This window comes from Phyllostomus hastatus, unplaced genomic scaffold (genome assembly GCF_019186645.2).
Source record: "Phyllostomus hastatus isolate PE091 unplaced genomic scaffold, TTU_PhHast_1.1 phas_scaffold_12, whole genome shotgun sequence".
Classification (NCBI taxonomy): Eukaryota; Metazoa; Chordata; class Mammalia; order Chiroptera; family Phyllostomidae; genus Phyllostomus; species Phyllostomus hastatus.
In genome coordinates, this window is record NW_025334007.1 from 21,969,059 (window position 1) to 21,984,587 (window position 15,529).

The following is a 15,529-nucleotide window of genomic DNA, read 5'->3' on the forward strand; positions in this document are numbered from 1 at the left end:
GCTGTGCAGCGGTAGACAGCTGGCGGGGGCACCTGGCTGAGACCCTGTGTCTGCTCTCCCGTTTGGTGTGGCTCATCCTCCCGCCCTTGGCTCACACCCTTGAGGGGGCAGGTGGGGCCACCCGGCTGCTCAGGGAGATGGCTGTGAAGTGAGGGCAGTTTCCGTCTTTAAGGAAAACCAAGCTCTCACGCCGCAGGGCTGCCCTGGAAGGAGCCGGAGGGGACCGGGAGGGTGGGACCCGCAGCAGGGGGAGCAGGTCTCCCCGGACAGAGCCCGAGAGGCTTGGTGATGGCCGAGAGGCACGCAGGCTGTGACCCCTGGCGTCTTCCACCTCTGGCCCCCAAAACGTGGGGCGTCCATGCTGTCCGCACCTGCCACGCGGCACGCCGGCCCCTGAGTGCCTCAGTTTCCCCGTCTGTACGGAGGGTCGTCCGAGGGCAGCACTGGGAGAAAACGCCTGCCCGGCGCGAGGAGGTGCCGGCCGAGGGCCCCGGGGAGCCTTGGCCTGAGGTTCCCGCATCCTGTCCAGGCCCTCAGGCCGGGAGGACGGGTGGCCTTGGCCGTGGAGGAAATGGGGAACAATGAGACCTTGTTCCCCCAGAGACCTTGACTCAGACAGCGCTGGCTTCCGTGATCACCGGTCGCGCCTGAGGTGGAATGACCGGCCGTGACCTTGCACCAGGAGTGTGGGCAGCCGGCGCCAGGGCCCGGAGGCGTAAGGTCACCCAGACAAAGGGGCGGAAGCGGGACAGCATGCCAGGACCAGGGGCCAGGAGTTCATGGGGGCGGGGGGCGGGGGACGGGCGCACCAAGACACAGAGGAGGGAAGCTGTTGCGTTTTTTAGGCTTTTTGTTGCAATTCGAGGCATTTTTGAAACAGAGATAGAACCTCCCACAAGGCGCAGTGAACCTGGGGAAGCGTGTGATGCAGGGACATCGGGTGCACCGGCGATGTCCTGCAGCCGCCCCCTCTGTCCAGTTCCAGAAGATTTTAATCTCCCCACAAGGAGCCCCTGAAAACCACTGACCCCCCTGTCTCTGTCCCTGTGGACGCGTCTACTCGGGACATTCCCTGCACAAGGAATCCACACCAGGAGACCTTGTCTGCCTGCCGTCTCTCACGGAGCCTCCTGTGCTCAAGGTGCACCCACGCTGCAGCCTGAGCCGGAGCCGCGCTCCTGTTCCTGGCTGCGTAATATTCCACCACGTGCTTGGACCTATTCTGTGTACCCATCCATCCAGGGATGGACACTCCGGTTGCTCCCCTGTCTGTGGAGACTGTGAATGATGCTACAATCAGCTCACGGGTGCCTGTGTCAGTGTGGACATGTGTTTGTTTTTTTTTTCCCTTGGGCTCTACCCAGGATGAGAAAGGCTGCTGGGTAGTGGAACTTCTGTGTTGAACGGAGGCATTGCTGGGTGGTTTTCATGGGGCGATTTGCACGCTGTGCGGAGTTGAAGTGGGGGAGGGATGAGTGTGGTCCTTGCTCAGAGCGTGCATGGAGGGTTCCCACACCCCTTGCACCCTGGACTTCACCCCTGGCCTGCTCGGGCCTCATCTAAGTCCAGCTGGCTTGCAGCCCAGAACCCACACTTTGACTGAAGGGATGAACGAATCTACTGAGAACTTTCTCCCGTGAGGGGCCACACCGAGACAGTTGATCAAACCCTTTTTCATCTGCAAACAGTCTTTTGGGTTATCAACCCCGCCGTTTGGGGTTAAAAGTCGTCCACCCAAACGTATGTCCACCCAGAACCCCACAAGGAGATCTTATTTGGAGACAGGGTCTTTGCAGAGTGGAGGGTCTGAGAGGAGGTCGTCCTGGGGCAGGGTGGCCCTGCATGCAATGACCAGTGTCCTTAGACAGGACAGAAGAGGAGACACAGACCCACAGGAGAAGCCAGGTAGACACAGAGGCACAGAGGGAAGAGTCTGGAGAAAAGATCAGGTTACACAGGTAGCTAAAAAGATGATAGATAGATAGACAAATAGACAGACAGATAGATAATACATGGATACAGGAAGGGAAAGCTTTAACGTATTTGCCCCAGATGCTTCTCCCTCGATTATCTCACGTCCACGCCCAGGTTCTTGTCCTATTGAAGGAGGACCTTGAGGGACCGTTGGCCCTTAAGGAACCCGCCCCACCGACTCCTTGATCCTGGGCTTGCAGAGGTCACAACGGTGACAGCCTAAACTTCCATCGTTTCAAGCCGCCAGCTGGCGGTGATCCGCTCAGGTGGCCGCAGGGGGCGAATAGAATCCCCCTCTTTCTACGTGGAAACGGGGTTCCCACAGGGAGGGGCTTGTCTGAGGCCCCCCAGCCCCTGGGGGGTTTGGATGCTGGTCTTCACAACCCAGGAGCCCAGGCTGGCCACCCCCGGGGTCCCCGGCATCTCCACACGCACCGCGGGGCAGGGGACCCACCCCACACGGAAAATATGGGCAAAGGGGCTTGTTTGGGGGATGTCCCACTCACCCCCTTCCCCGGGAGGCACCACCTGCTGTCTCCCTCCCCTGCAAGGGGGGACCCTGCCCTCCTCCTGACCCAACTCCAAGGTCAGCACTGGAGTTCTTTTTTTTTTTTTTAGATGGGTGCTACTTTTTTAAAAAATTTAATTTATTTGTTTTTAGACAGAGGGGAAGGGAGGGAGAAAGACAGGAAGAGAAACATCCGTGTGTGGTCGCCTCTCTCACATCCCCCTACTGAGGACCAGGCCTGCAGCCCAGGCGTGTGCCCTGACTGGGAATCAAACCGGCGACCCCTTGGTTCACAGCCTGAGCTCCATCCACTGAGCCACGCCAGCCAGGGTAGCACTGGAGTTCTTAGGACGACTGACCGCTGGCGCGAGGCTGGGAGCAGGCTGGGTGCGGTGGACAGGTCACGTGGTGGCGCGTCGCGGTGACAAATGGTGCAGGGAAAGGAGGACATCGACGGGGAGACCTTGGGGGCCAAGGGGTTTCCCTTTGCAGTTCCTCTGTCCATCACCTGTCCATCTGTTTGTGCATCTGTGCACCCATCACACTTCTAACTATATCTGCCATCTATCTATCTATCTGTCTGTCTATCTATCTGTTTTCTATCCTCTATGTATCTATCTATCTGTCTATTGATCTGTTTCCTATCCTCTATGTATCCATGTATCTATTGATCTGTTTCCTATCCTCTATGTATCTATGTATCTATTGATCTGTTTCCTATCCTCTATGTATCTATGTATCTGTCTATTGATCTGTTTCCTATCCTCTATGTATCCATGTATCTGTCTATTGATCTGTTTCCTATCCTCTATGTATCTATGTATCTGTCTATTGATCTGTTTCCTATCCTCTATGTATTTATGTCTCTATCTATTGATCCGTTTTCTATCCTCTCTCTGTGTATCTGTCTTATGCATCCACCTGTGTACCTGTGTGTCTACACATTCACCCATCCCCCACCCAACCAGATCTACTATCTGTCTGTTCACATGTCTATGAAATCCTGTCCCCTATCATCCACCTGTCCATGTACCGTGTATTTATATTGCTACCTGTGTACCTGTGTATCTACCTTTGTCTTTGTATCTCTCTGTCTCTCTTTCTTCTTCTTCTTCTTCTTCTTCTTCTTCTTCTTCTTCTCGTCCTCCTCCTCCTCCTCCTCCTCCTCCTCCTCTCTCTATCTCTCTCCCTGTTCCTCTGCTTCTCTCCCTCTGTCTCTGTCTTGGTTCCCCTCTGTCTGTGTTTCTCTCTCCCCTTCTCTTTCCCCCACACACGCACACACCCACAGCCCAATCTGCTAAGCAAATCCCTCCGGTGTATGAGCGCTGCTGACACTGTGTTTCGGTCCAGGGACCCTGGGCCCAACCTTGCACCTCCCAGAACGTGGCCCATGAAAAAAAAAAAAAAAAAACCCGTTCCCGGGGAGGCCCCCGCCCCCACGGCCGCGGCGGCGGCTGCTGTAGCGGCTGCGGTCGGCTTTGCCCCTTGCAGCGTGGCCCCCCCCCCACCCCCGTTGATTCATGCCTCCAGATGCCGCGTGGCTTCCTGCCCCGCGGAGGCTGGCGTTGCAGCTGCTGGTGCCGGGAGGGCCAGCCGTGTGGGGCGTGCCCCTGGCGCACGGGCAGCGGCCGCCGAGCTGCAGACACAGACCCGGGCTTCTGGCGTGTTGCAGCCTGTGGGCTCTGCTCGCGTGGCGCAGGGGCGGGGGGGGGACCCTCTGGCTGGGCCCTGCGGTGGACACACAGCCTGAAGGCAGGCGACAAGACCGAGCGGGGGCTCCGACCTCGGCGCGGCCCACAGACGAAACCCGAGGTGCCCCGGAGACGGACAGGAACATGCAAATGAGACGCGCCAGAGCGCGCGGGCGCTGGGCGTTGCGCAATCCAGAGGAAAACACGCCGGAGGTGACAGGCTCCGTGCGGAGGGGGAGTCTCAGCCTTTGATCCGAGGGTCCTGGCGAGCGCACAGATGCGCCCCACCCCCCGGTGCCCTTGCCCCACCCCCGCCCCCCGCCCCCACCCCAGCCTTACCCTCGCTCACCACCTGCCGCATTCGCGGCGTGCGGCACTGTCGTCACTTTCGGGTCGGTGGGAGGACACCGTGTTCACTCGGGGACCAGACAGACGGCGGCGGTTCGAGGCGTCTGGCGTCTGCAGAGGGAGCCAGCGCGGGGGGCGGGGGCCGCGCGGGGGTCTGGAGAGTTCCGGAGGCCGCCCGAGCGGCGCGAGACCTCACACCCTGTGCGTGCAGCATCGAGTGACAAGTGTCCTTGTGTGTCCCCCCCACCATACACACCCCCCCCCGGCATCCAGGGGTCTTGCGATCTCAGAGCTCAGCCGTTCTCCGACACGTCGGGTGGTGTGTCCTGGTGGCGAACTAGCCGCTTCCCCCACGACAGGGAGCACCTTTTATGGGATCTCGGTCACGCTGCGTGTCTTCTTCCGCGCGCGCGGTGACTCTGCCCCGTCTCTCCTACTGGGCTTCCTTCCCCGCCGCGTGGGACGACGTCTGTGCGTGCGCTGGACACCGTCTCTCGGAAACACGTTCTCCCCGGCTCCGGCTCGCGTCTTCTCCGTCTCCCGACGGCGCCACGCCCAGCAGAGAGGCTGTGCGCGTTGCGGACAGTCTGCATGGTCTCTTCCTTCGCGCGCGCGCACCGGGAGCCTTTGGCGTCGAACCTGAGGAGACACCCCCGTGCGGCGGGGTGGGGGAGTCTGCTCCGGAGTCAGTCCCTCCCGTGTCATCTTGCGTGGGGGCGCTGGGGAGTTTCGCATGGGACGTGTAGCTCTGCCATCTGTCTTAGGTTTTATGAAGCAGGACAGTCTGTGTGTGGATTTTTTTTTTTTTTTTTGGCCTATGGCTTGGCACCCGATGTCAAAGAGAATATCTTTGCTCCGTCGTATTGCTGTGTGTGTCGTGTTTGCCCAAGATCAGCTGCCTGTTTCCACGGGCTTGTATCTGGACTCCCCGTCCTGTGCTGTGGACCTGTCTGTTTTTTGGGGGGGGTTCCCCCCCCCCGGTATCGCTCTGTGTCAGTGACTGTGGCTTTCAGCAGCCTCCTAGCTTTGTCCTCAGCTGCCCTGGGCCTGGCTGTCTCCTGGTCCTCCCCTGCCGATGTGTGTATTGGCTTTACAGAGAGAGAGAGAGAGAGAGAGGGAGAGAAACACCATGTGTCTACATGGATCGGTGGCCTCCCGGGCATGCCCTGAGCGGTATCAGACCCGCACAGCATTGGGGTGCAGGGGCACAGCCCCCACCCACCGACCCGCCTGCCCAGTCTGTCTCTTGTGCTCCCACAAAGTCTGCCACTGCCCGGTTGATAGCCACATGTTGGGATGGCTGCTGGCCCCTCTGTACGTCACCCGAGCGACTCCAGCTTCAGGCCAGGCTGTGCAGCCCCTCCCGGCATTCGCCATGCAGGCGCTGGGCCCGTGGTCGGGCGGAGGCGGGGGCCAGCCCTATGTGGGAAGCAGCAATGAGAGCGGTGCAGCCGGGGCAGGAGCCAGAGGGGGAGGGCTGGAGAGTAGGAGCCACGGGGGCCCTCAGGAAAGAGGGTGCGGGGGCCTTTCATAGTCACGGGGTGGGACATGGGTTCCTAAGTCAAGTGCGGGTCAGGTCCCAGTCATGAGGCTGGGTCAGGACTGGGTGACGCCGGACGGCAGAACCCTCCCCAGGTGCTGGCCACTGAGACAGGTAGGTAGAGAGAGAGACAGATGGTGGATGGATCGATCAGTGGATCAATAGATAGATACACAGAGAGAGAGGTGATTGATAGATAGACCGTGGATAGATGATGTGTGGATGGATGGATAGATGAGAGATTGACAGATAGATGATGCATTGACATATTGATCAGTGGATGGATGGATAGATAGATACATACATACATAGATAGATAATTGATAGGTAGATGGTGGATAGATGATGGATAAATGTGTGGATAATAGATACATAGATGGATGGATAGATAGATATAATTGATGGATGGATAGATAGATACACAGATGACTGATAAATAGATGGTGCATAGATGATGGATGGGTAGATACATGATGGATGAATAGATAGATAGATAGATAGATAGATAGACAGACAGTTGATGAATGGTTGGTTAGATGATAGATTGATAGATGATGCATTGATATCTGGATCAGTGGATGGATGGATGGATAGATACACAAATAGAGAGATGATTGATAGATACACCATGGATAGATGATACATGGACAGGTGGATAGATGAGAGATTGACAGATAGATGATGCATTGACATATTGATCACTGGATGCATGGATGGATAGATGATTGATAGATAGATGGTGGATAGATGATGGGTGAATGGGTGGATAATAGATACATAGATGGATGGGTGGATGGATAGATTGGTAGATAGATACAACTTACACAGATAGATAGATGATTGATAGATAGATGGTGGGTAGATGATGGATGGGTGGATACATGATGGATGAATAGATAGATAGATAGACAGTTGATGAATGGATGGTTAGATGATAGACTGATGGATAGATGATGCATTGATATCTGGATCAATGGGTGGACGGATGGATAGATACACAGATAGAGAGATGATTGATAGATAGACCGTGGATAGATGATACAGGGACAGGTGGATAGATGGGAGATTGACAGATAGATGATGCATTGATATCTGGGTCAGTGGATGGATGTGTGGATAGATAATGGAAGGATGGTGGATGGGTGGATGGGTGGATGGATAGGTAAGTAATGGATGGATGGGTGGGTGGGTGGATGGACGGACAGACAGATGAGAGAGAAAGACAGACACTCACACAAGGTCAGCACATCCCAGCCTCACACCCTGGCGGGGGGCCTGGAGGGCTCTCGGATGGGGGGCATCCTGGGCCCTGCAGGGAGTTCAGCAGCCCCCCTGTCCCCACGCAGCAGACGCCAGGAGCACCCCCTCCCCCGGCCGGGACGAACACAGTGGTCCCCAGATGCCGTTCAGTGTCCGCTGGTGGCAAAGGCAGAGCGGCCTGGGTGAGCCTCCACGTGGTTCTCCGACATCACCAGCTCTCCCGAGCAGACCCACGGGGGGACGCTTCAGCCGCCTGGCCTCCCAGGGTTCCCATGACAACGCACCACACACTGGGTGACCACGAACCCCACACACCCAGAGGGAGACCCTCCCACAGTGTCTGGGGCCGGCTTTCGGCATCCTGGCCACAGGGCCCTCTCGTCCCCGCCGTGAATTCAGCCCCCGGGCCCCCACCTCCCACTCAGGAAACACAGGTGGCTATTGTGGAAGACACCCCACAGGGATCCCTAAAAAGACTTCTTGGTTTGATGCACGGCTGCTCTTGGGGTGGGGAGGGGGGCACCCTTTCCACCACCCACCTGGGTAAGCCCCGCCCCAAGCGGGACCGGAGGGGCCCCGCACTCAGCACGGCGTGCCTTCGGGTGGGCTGCCTTGGAGGTGCATGCCAGAGACACTGGGTGTCGTTCACAGGAGCTGAACGTCAGACACATGCTGTCCACCCAGGGACGGGTGGATGCACAGAGTGGGACACACACACACACAGTGGAATATTACGCAGCCAGGAACAGGAGTGAGGCTCTGGCTCAGGCTGCAGCAAGGATGGACCCAGAACGCACGATGCCCCGTGAGTGACGCCAGACGCCCACGGTCCCATGGTGCAGACTCCACGTGTGGGGGACATCCAGAGCAGGCAGACACTCAGGGACAGAGGGGGGGGGTCAGCGGGCTAGCGGTTCTCAGGGGCTGGGCAGCCAGGCTGGCGGGGGCTGCTCATGGGGCCGGGTCTCCTTGCGTGGTGCTCCACCTCCTCTACAAATGCAAGGGGTGTGGGGTACATGCCCTGGCGTGGCCAGCTGTAAACAAAGCTAACTCTCAGACAGGTGCCTCTGAGCTGCGGAAAAACGTCGGTGAGTGTGGCCTGAGCGGGGGCAGGGGGGGAGGAGGGGGTGGCCGCGGCGCGGAGGACCGCCTGCAGGGGCCGCTGCGAACCCTGCGGGCTGGCGTTCCCGCCAGGGCCGCGTGCGTGTCTGCGGCGGAAACCAGTGAGCCGCGCCCCCTTGCGAGGGCCACACATGCGAGTGTGTGAATCCCATCTCCAGAGAGCCGTTCAGAAAGACGACACAGACACACCGTGGGCGGATGCGCAGCCAGCCCTTGACAGGTGACAGCCGCCGAGACGTGCGTGGGGCGCAGCGTGTGCGCACACGCTCCCCGCCGGCCGCCAGTGAGCCCGGGGCGCCCGCCGGTCACCTGCCGGGGCAGCCCCGCGCCCCGGCGTCTCGCGAGAACCACCTCCGCGCGCCCGGCGCGCCCGGCGTGCCCGGCGGGCCACGCGAAGCAGCGGGTTTTGCTTAGTTCATAAAATTTCCCTCCTGACGCCGGGGAGCCTCCTCCGGGTGCAGACCACAAGTGCTGCGCCGTGGCCGGCCGGCCGGTCTCTATATGAATCATCGCCGCCAGCCCGGCGTGGATCGGGCCGCCCCGCGGGGGGCCTGGACGCCAGGAAGCCAGCCTCAGGGCGGGGGGTGGGGGGAGGGAGCGGTCACACGCTGGCCCTGGCGGACGACAGAGATACAGAAACTCCGTGAAGGCCGCGGCGTGGGCCCTGGAAGCCCCTGGCTTGCACAGCCCTCCCCGCGGCTGGGCTGGGCTGGGCGCTTGTCCTGACACCTTCCCCCGCCCGTGGCACCCACACTGGGCGTCCTCAGAAGCTCCCAGCTCGCCGGCACCACCGGGGAGGCGAGGGCGGTCGGAGCCATGCCGGCCGCCGTGGGAAGGACTTTCCCTAAACGCTCGCCGACCTCGGAAGCCCACGGCGCCCCGCGCCACGGAGGGGACCGTGTCTGCGGCCCTGGGCGTGCCCCCCACTGTCCTGTCTCAGACCTGCGCGTGGACGCGTCTCAAAAGCCCCCAGCAGCCCCCTCCCTCCCCGTGTCCCCGGCAATGGCCACCGTGTGTCTGCCCACGGCGGCAGCGAGGGGGCCCTGAGACCCACACGTGCCCGTGGGTGCTGACTTCATGCTGAGTTCCCCGGGCGGCCCAGGTGGCCCGGGGGGGTGTGGGGGGCGGCGGGGCGGGCCCCCAGGCCGCCGCCGGAGCCCGGCACCTGGGCCAACGCGCACACGCAAAGCGAAACCCCGAGGGGGGCGGGGCGCCCGTGGTCTCACTGGGTTAGAGGAAGCTCCGGCGGAGGCCGGCAGCAGAGCACACGCGCCGGGGGGTGTGCGCGCCGCGGGGACAGACACCTCGTCGTCAGGGCCCACCGACCCGTGAGTAGGACCCATTCCCGCGTCGCAGGTGGCGGCGGGGGGGGGGGGCTCCCGGGCACACGCACCGAGTGTTTCCTGCTGGCTGAGGGTCAGGAAGCGCCCCCCCCTGCCCGCCACGACCCCGAGACACAAAGGCCAACGCCCTTGGGAGTGGCACCTGGGCGGGGAGCGTCTCAGCGCGCAGGGCGGCCTGGAAGCCTCCCTCATCCACAGCGGCCGGGGTTAAGCCAGGCGTGGAGACCCGGGGCTGGTGTGGCTGGGGAGGGGGCCCCGGATCTGGCTCACACAGCCACCTGCCGAAGAAAAGGTGGCAGGGGCCCGCTGTGAGACCTGGGGCACGAGCCAGCGTGAGGGCAGGGCCCTCCTGTCCCCCGAGTGGCCTCTCTGCCGGCCTTAGCGCCCGGCGGCTCGAACACTCTCAAGGTGTCTGGGGTTCCCAAGCCCCCAGCGTGGGGGCACAGAGAGGTTCCCGGGCGGAATCACGGTGTCCCCCGAGGAGGGACACGGCAGCATTTCTGCAGAGCTCTGACGGCCACCGGACAGGCCCTGTGGCCCCAGGGACAGGGACGGTGGAGGACTTGGGGGTGTCTCTGTGCCCACCGCAGGGCCCAGGGACTCGGCCCGGGGCCCCCCGTGTCTGCGGGTCTTGCTGTCGGGAAAACGCTGAGACGCAGCGAGGTGGCGCAGGCTGCTGGCGGAGCCCCTTGCGGAGTTGCAAACCGCAGCTCCGTGCCTTCCCATCGGGGGACCTCGGTGTTCCCGTCTGTGAAATGGGAATGCAGCACTGCGTTCCCACCGCCTGCCGTGCCGGCAGGGGCCACACGGCGGGTCTGGGGTGCTGGGCTGGGCTGGGACAGCTGGATTTGTGTCCAAAACACTGCAGACGGGGGGCGGCCTGAACAAGGGGCACTTCTCCGTCACGGGCCTGGGGGCTGGACGGCCAAGGTCATGATGTCCGCGGGCGGGGCTGGGTGGTGGTGAGGACCGTCCTTCCGGCTCGCAGGTGGTCCCCACACACGCCGGTGGCCTGCTGGGTATGGGTTCCCAGCTCCAGGTCAGATGCATCCTGAAGGTTGCCCTGCAGTGTCCCACAGGGTCCCCACCCAGGTGACCGCCATGCGGGCGTCCTCTTGGAAAGAAAGAAAATGCACAGGCCTCGCTTTTATTCACTCATTTGGGTTTTTTTTCTTACGTTGAATGGTAAGGCTGTTTTCCCCCCGCCCCGCCCCCATCCCACCTGCCCACCTTTCAAACACAGAGAAATCAGACTTGACACCAGTGAGTGAGGAAGCAGGTGCCCCCGACTTTTGAAACCGAGGGAAAAGGGGGTATTTACAGAACCCACCACAAAGACCATGAGTCTGGGCCCCTTCCCGGGAGGGCACAAGGCATCCAGACACACAGCCCGGGTGCCCTCCTGCACGGGTGGCCCTCGCATGTTCCATGCCAGGCCCTGGAGAGGAGGTGATGGAACACCCGGCCCAGCCTCAGGGGGTGTCGGGTCCTGAGTATCTTTGCACATTTTGGGAGGCTGGCGGGGGGAGCTGGGGCTTCACAGCCAGGCCAGGCACACGAGGTTCATCATACACAAGGTGTATCCAAATCTCTCTCAACTTGAAGCTATGCTAGCACATTCCCTCCAGCTGTGGTCATTGGCTTCCCTGCCTTGGAGCACCCCCGGGGGGGGGCAGGAGAAGGGGAGGACCAGGGATGATGTCTCAGGGGCTTGCAAACACGCCCCCACCCTTAATGAGCAGCCCCCAGTGGGCACCTTGAAGGGCGGGAGAAGGCAGGAAGCCAGGCACAGGGTGTTGGAATAAGGCACCTCCTGGGAGCATCATGCCGACACCACAGTGCCCCCATGTGACACCAGGCAAACGGCCAAACCGGCTCCCGGCAAAATCCCAGAGAAACGACGTTTCAGCTAGGCACAGAGCCCCTTGCAGGAGGAGTCCCTTGGTGAACTTGTCACTGTGTACGTGGGGCAGGGCTGGCGTCCTCATGGCCCCAAGGTGGCTGTCACTGCGCCGTGCCTCGCAGCACGCTCCCCGGGGCTTCCGAGAAGAAAGGGATTTACCAGGCCCTGCCATGCCTGGATGGCGGGCAGTTAGAGCAATGTCCCTGGTAGAGATGGCGGCACGCCTGCTCCCCCGGGGGGAAGGAACAGGAAGGGGAACAGGGGTGCCTGCCAGGCCCTGGGGGACCCTCTTCCATCTTCGAGTGTCGGAAGCAGGGTCCTCACAGAGCGGGCCCCCCGCTTCTGTCCCCCTCTCTCACTCTCTTGTGCCCTCTGCCTCGCAGGCCGTCCCCGAGCCCTCGCCGGGGCGCCCGGCGCCATGGACATCAACATGACCCGCCCGGACAACACCACCATCCTGATGCTGAAGAACCCGGCCATCGCGGTGGCGCTGCCCGTGGTGTACTCGCTGGTGGCGCTGGTAAGCATCCCCGGCAACCTGTTCTCGCTGTGGGTGCTCTGCCGCCACATCGGGCCCCGGTCGCCCTCCATCATCTTCATGATCAACCTCAGCGTCACCGACCTCATGCTGGCGGCCGCGCTGCCCTTCCAGATCGCCTACCACTGCAACGGCCACCACTGGGTGTTCGGCCCGCGCCTGTGCACCGTCGTCACGCTGGTCTTCTACTCCAACATGTACTCGTCCATCCTCACCATGACCTGCATCAGCGTGGACCGCTTCCTGGGCGTGGTGTACCCGCTGGCCTCCGCGCCCTGGCGGCGCCGGCGCTACGCCGTGGTCACCTGCCTGGGCATGTGGGCGCTGCTGCTGGGCGCCCTGTCCCCGCTGGCGCGCACCGACCTCACCTACGCGGTGGAGGAGCTGGGCATCGTCACCTGCTTCGACGTCCTCAAGTCCACCATGCTGCCCAGCGTGGCCATGTGGGCCATCTTCCTCTTCACGCTGTTCATCGTGCTCTTCCTCGTCCCTTTCCTCGTCACCGTGGCGTGCTACACGGCCACCATCCTGAAGCTGCTGCGCACGCCGGACCCCCAGGGCCAGGCGCAGCGGCGGCGCGCGGTGGGGCTGGCGGCCGTGGTGCTGCTGGCCTTCGTCACGTGCTTCGCGCCCAACAACTTCGTGCTGCTGGCGCACATGGTGGGCCGCCTGTTCCTGGGCACCAGCTACTACCACGTCTACAAGCTCACGCTGTGCCTCAGCTGCCTCAACAACTGCCTGGACCCCTTCGTGTACTACTTCGCCTCCAAGGAGTTCCAGCTGCGCCTGCGCGGCTACCTGCGCTCCGGCCCGCCGCCCCCTTGCCCCGCCGACGCGCGCCGCGACAGCCTCTTCTCCGCCCGGACGCTGTCCACGGGCGCCGCCGACGGGCCCGAGGCGGCCGCCCGGCCCTTCCTGCAGAGACAGGAGAGCGTGTTCTGAGCCGCGCAACCGGGGGTGGGGCGGCGGGGAGGCCCGCGTCTGGCTTCCCGGGGCTGCCGCCTCCATCCCGAAGGCACGGGGAACGCCGCCACCAAAGCCGGCGCGACTCCCGGCGTCTGGCGCCCCCCGGCGGAGCGGCGGGACAGACGGACAGCGGGGTTGGGTGTGACGGGGAGACGCTGGCGGCGTGCCAGGCAGACCTGCTGCCTGCTCCCGAGGACGGCGGCCCCGGGCTGTCCGCTCCTGAGCGCTCGGCCAGTCCCCGCTGGGTCCCCATGGGCCCCCCCGAGGTCCTGCCGGGGCCGCCCGCCTGCCGCATCGTCTGGGCCTGCCGGCTCGCAGGAGCCCACGGGACACTCTGCTGCCCCAGCCTGAGGGCCCTGGACGTCGTCCACGTGTCCCTGCGGTCACTCAGGGTGCGCCAAGACCCCCGTGGAGAGGCGTCCCTGCGCTGCGCAAGCTCACCGCCCCGCGCCGCAGCCGACCCGGGGCCTTCGGAGCGGCGTGGGCTCCGACGCCCCCTACAGGCCGCACCAGGAAGCACAGGCGACCAGCTGGTGCGAGTCACACCCCCACGGCCCGAGGGCCTCCGGGGGCGTGATCAGGGGCTGCTGAAGTGGCCGTCGGAGGCTGCGGCGCGCACCCTGGGACCCTTTGGCTGCAGCCTCCCTTGAGGGTTCCCTCCGCCCTGCTGAGAGCCCTGAGCCACGGAGAGAGCCCCAGGTCCGGGGCGGTTTGTCCACAACGTGCAGCCAGGCTGGCGCACGGCGTTTGGCCAGGATAAGGCTCCCGACCACACGAGCCCAGCGGCGCGGCGTCGGCCGAGCCCCTCGGTGCCTGCCGGGGCCAGTGCGGCGTGCGACGTCCTGCGCCGGGATCCGCCGGAACCGGCCCGGAGGCCCGGGCTGCTTTGGGAAGACCGGGGACCACCACCAGCTCTGAGGCACCCGGGGAGACAAAACCCGCAGGTCCCCTCGGAGCCGGGGACTTGCCTGAGCCAGCGGAGTGCTGACGCTTGTCGCATCCCAGGAGATGCGTGCGCCAGAGAGCGCAACAGCCCTGAGCACGCAAGGCGGGGGCTGGGAGGGGCCATCGGGTGGAGAGCCTGGGGGGCCAAGGGGCTGACGGAGGTTCTGAGCCTCGCTTCCTGGGCCCCCGCTGCTTTGGAAGAAAACAGGCACGACTGGACGGGGGGCAAAGACTGTGCACCCCAAAAAATTCGTGTCCCACCGGGACCTCAGAATGGGACCTACTTACTGGGTGAGGATGACCCTGCGTCCAGTGACCGTGTCCTGAGAAGGGACAGAGGAGGAAACGCAGACACGGAGGAGAAGCCACGTGGAGATGGAGGCAGAGACGGGAGGGACGCAGCCACCAGCCCCGGGGACGCCTGGAGCCCCCCCCACCAGGAGCTGGAAGAGGCGGGAAGGACCCTCCCTGGAGCCTGTGGAGGGGGCACAGCCCTGGGACACCTGGACGACCTCAGACACCTGGTCTGCAGGACGGGGAGAGAGTGAATTCTTGGTGTTTCGTGCCCCAAGTCCGTGGTCATTTGTTCCGGCCACCCCAGCACAAGGACACGCACTGAAGCCACGCCAGGATTCCGTGGCCGGGACTCCAGCACAGAGAGAGCGTTAACCTGTGGAGGGGCGGCGAGACCCCACCGAGCCCCGCGCCGGCCCCCTGGGGGCCCTGCCTCCTGGGACCCAGGCCCTCGGAGGGGCAGGGCGGCCACTGTAGACTCAGGTGAGGGCTGCACAGGGCCCGTGGGGGGTGGGGGGCTCAGCACAGACGGCGGCTCAGAGGACCGAGGGGGCCTGTCAGATTCTGGGTCTGCCTGCCGCCTGCTGGGTGTGCACTGCGGACCCTGATACCCACCCTGCGGGGGCGCCACACCCCCGCCAGGGTCTGCAGCTGGCACCCAACCACGTGCTGCCTTGGCCCTCTGCCCACCTGTGTCCTTTCCACAGAGGCTGGTGCAGGTGGACGGCTTGCCTGGGGGACCTGGGAGCCCGTCCCGGGGCCCCCTCCACCCTGTGGTCCCCAGGCCCTGGATGCACAAAGCCATCACACACAGCGTCTGCTGCATCTGGGACATCCCCTTATGAGATGCCGCCCCAGCCCATCGGCCCTGAACACCCGCGGTGCATTGGAAACGGTCTCGGGAACACTTTGCTGGACACAGAGTGACCGGCTTGGGGACTGCTGGGACTGTCTCCAGTCAGAGCTGCTGGGTCTGGAAGAAGCAAAACCTTCTCCAGACTCCTTCTTTATGTTTTTGCTTTGGCTGCTTTGATTTCCTTCTGAGGCTTTTTTTTTTTTGGATTGTGGTCAGACACACACAACAGCCCATCTGCCAT

The 15,529-nt window shown here is 62.8% G+C and overlaps 1 protein-coding gene across 4 annotated transcripts in view; it reads left to right on the forward strand.

The window, feature by feature from the left end:
• The window catches only part of P2RY8 (P2Y receptor family member 8), a 33,478-nt gene extending 20,170 nt beyond the window's left edge, over positions 1-13,308 (forward strand). For 2 of the 4 annotated variants that reach the window (XM_045855799.1, XM_045855798.1), the window contains exon 2: positions 12,073-13,308. In XM_045855799.1, the coding sequence (XP_045711755.1) occupies positions 12,108-13,169 (1,062 nt within the window). In that variant the 5' untranslated portion in view covers positions 12,073-12,107 and the 3' untranslated portion in view covers positions 13,170-13,308. Of the gene's footprint in view, positions 1-4,242; positions 4,387-9,684; positions 9,772-12,072 lie in introns of those variants that run through there. The other 2 variants (XM_045855800.1, XM_045855801.1) reach the window with 2 other exon arrangements.
• Positions 13,309-15,529: the final 2,221 nt, after the last annotated feature.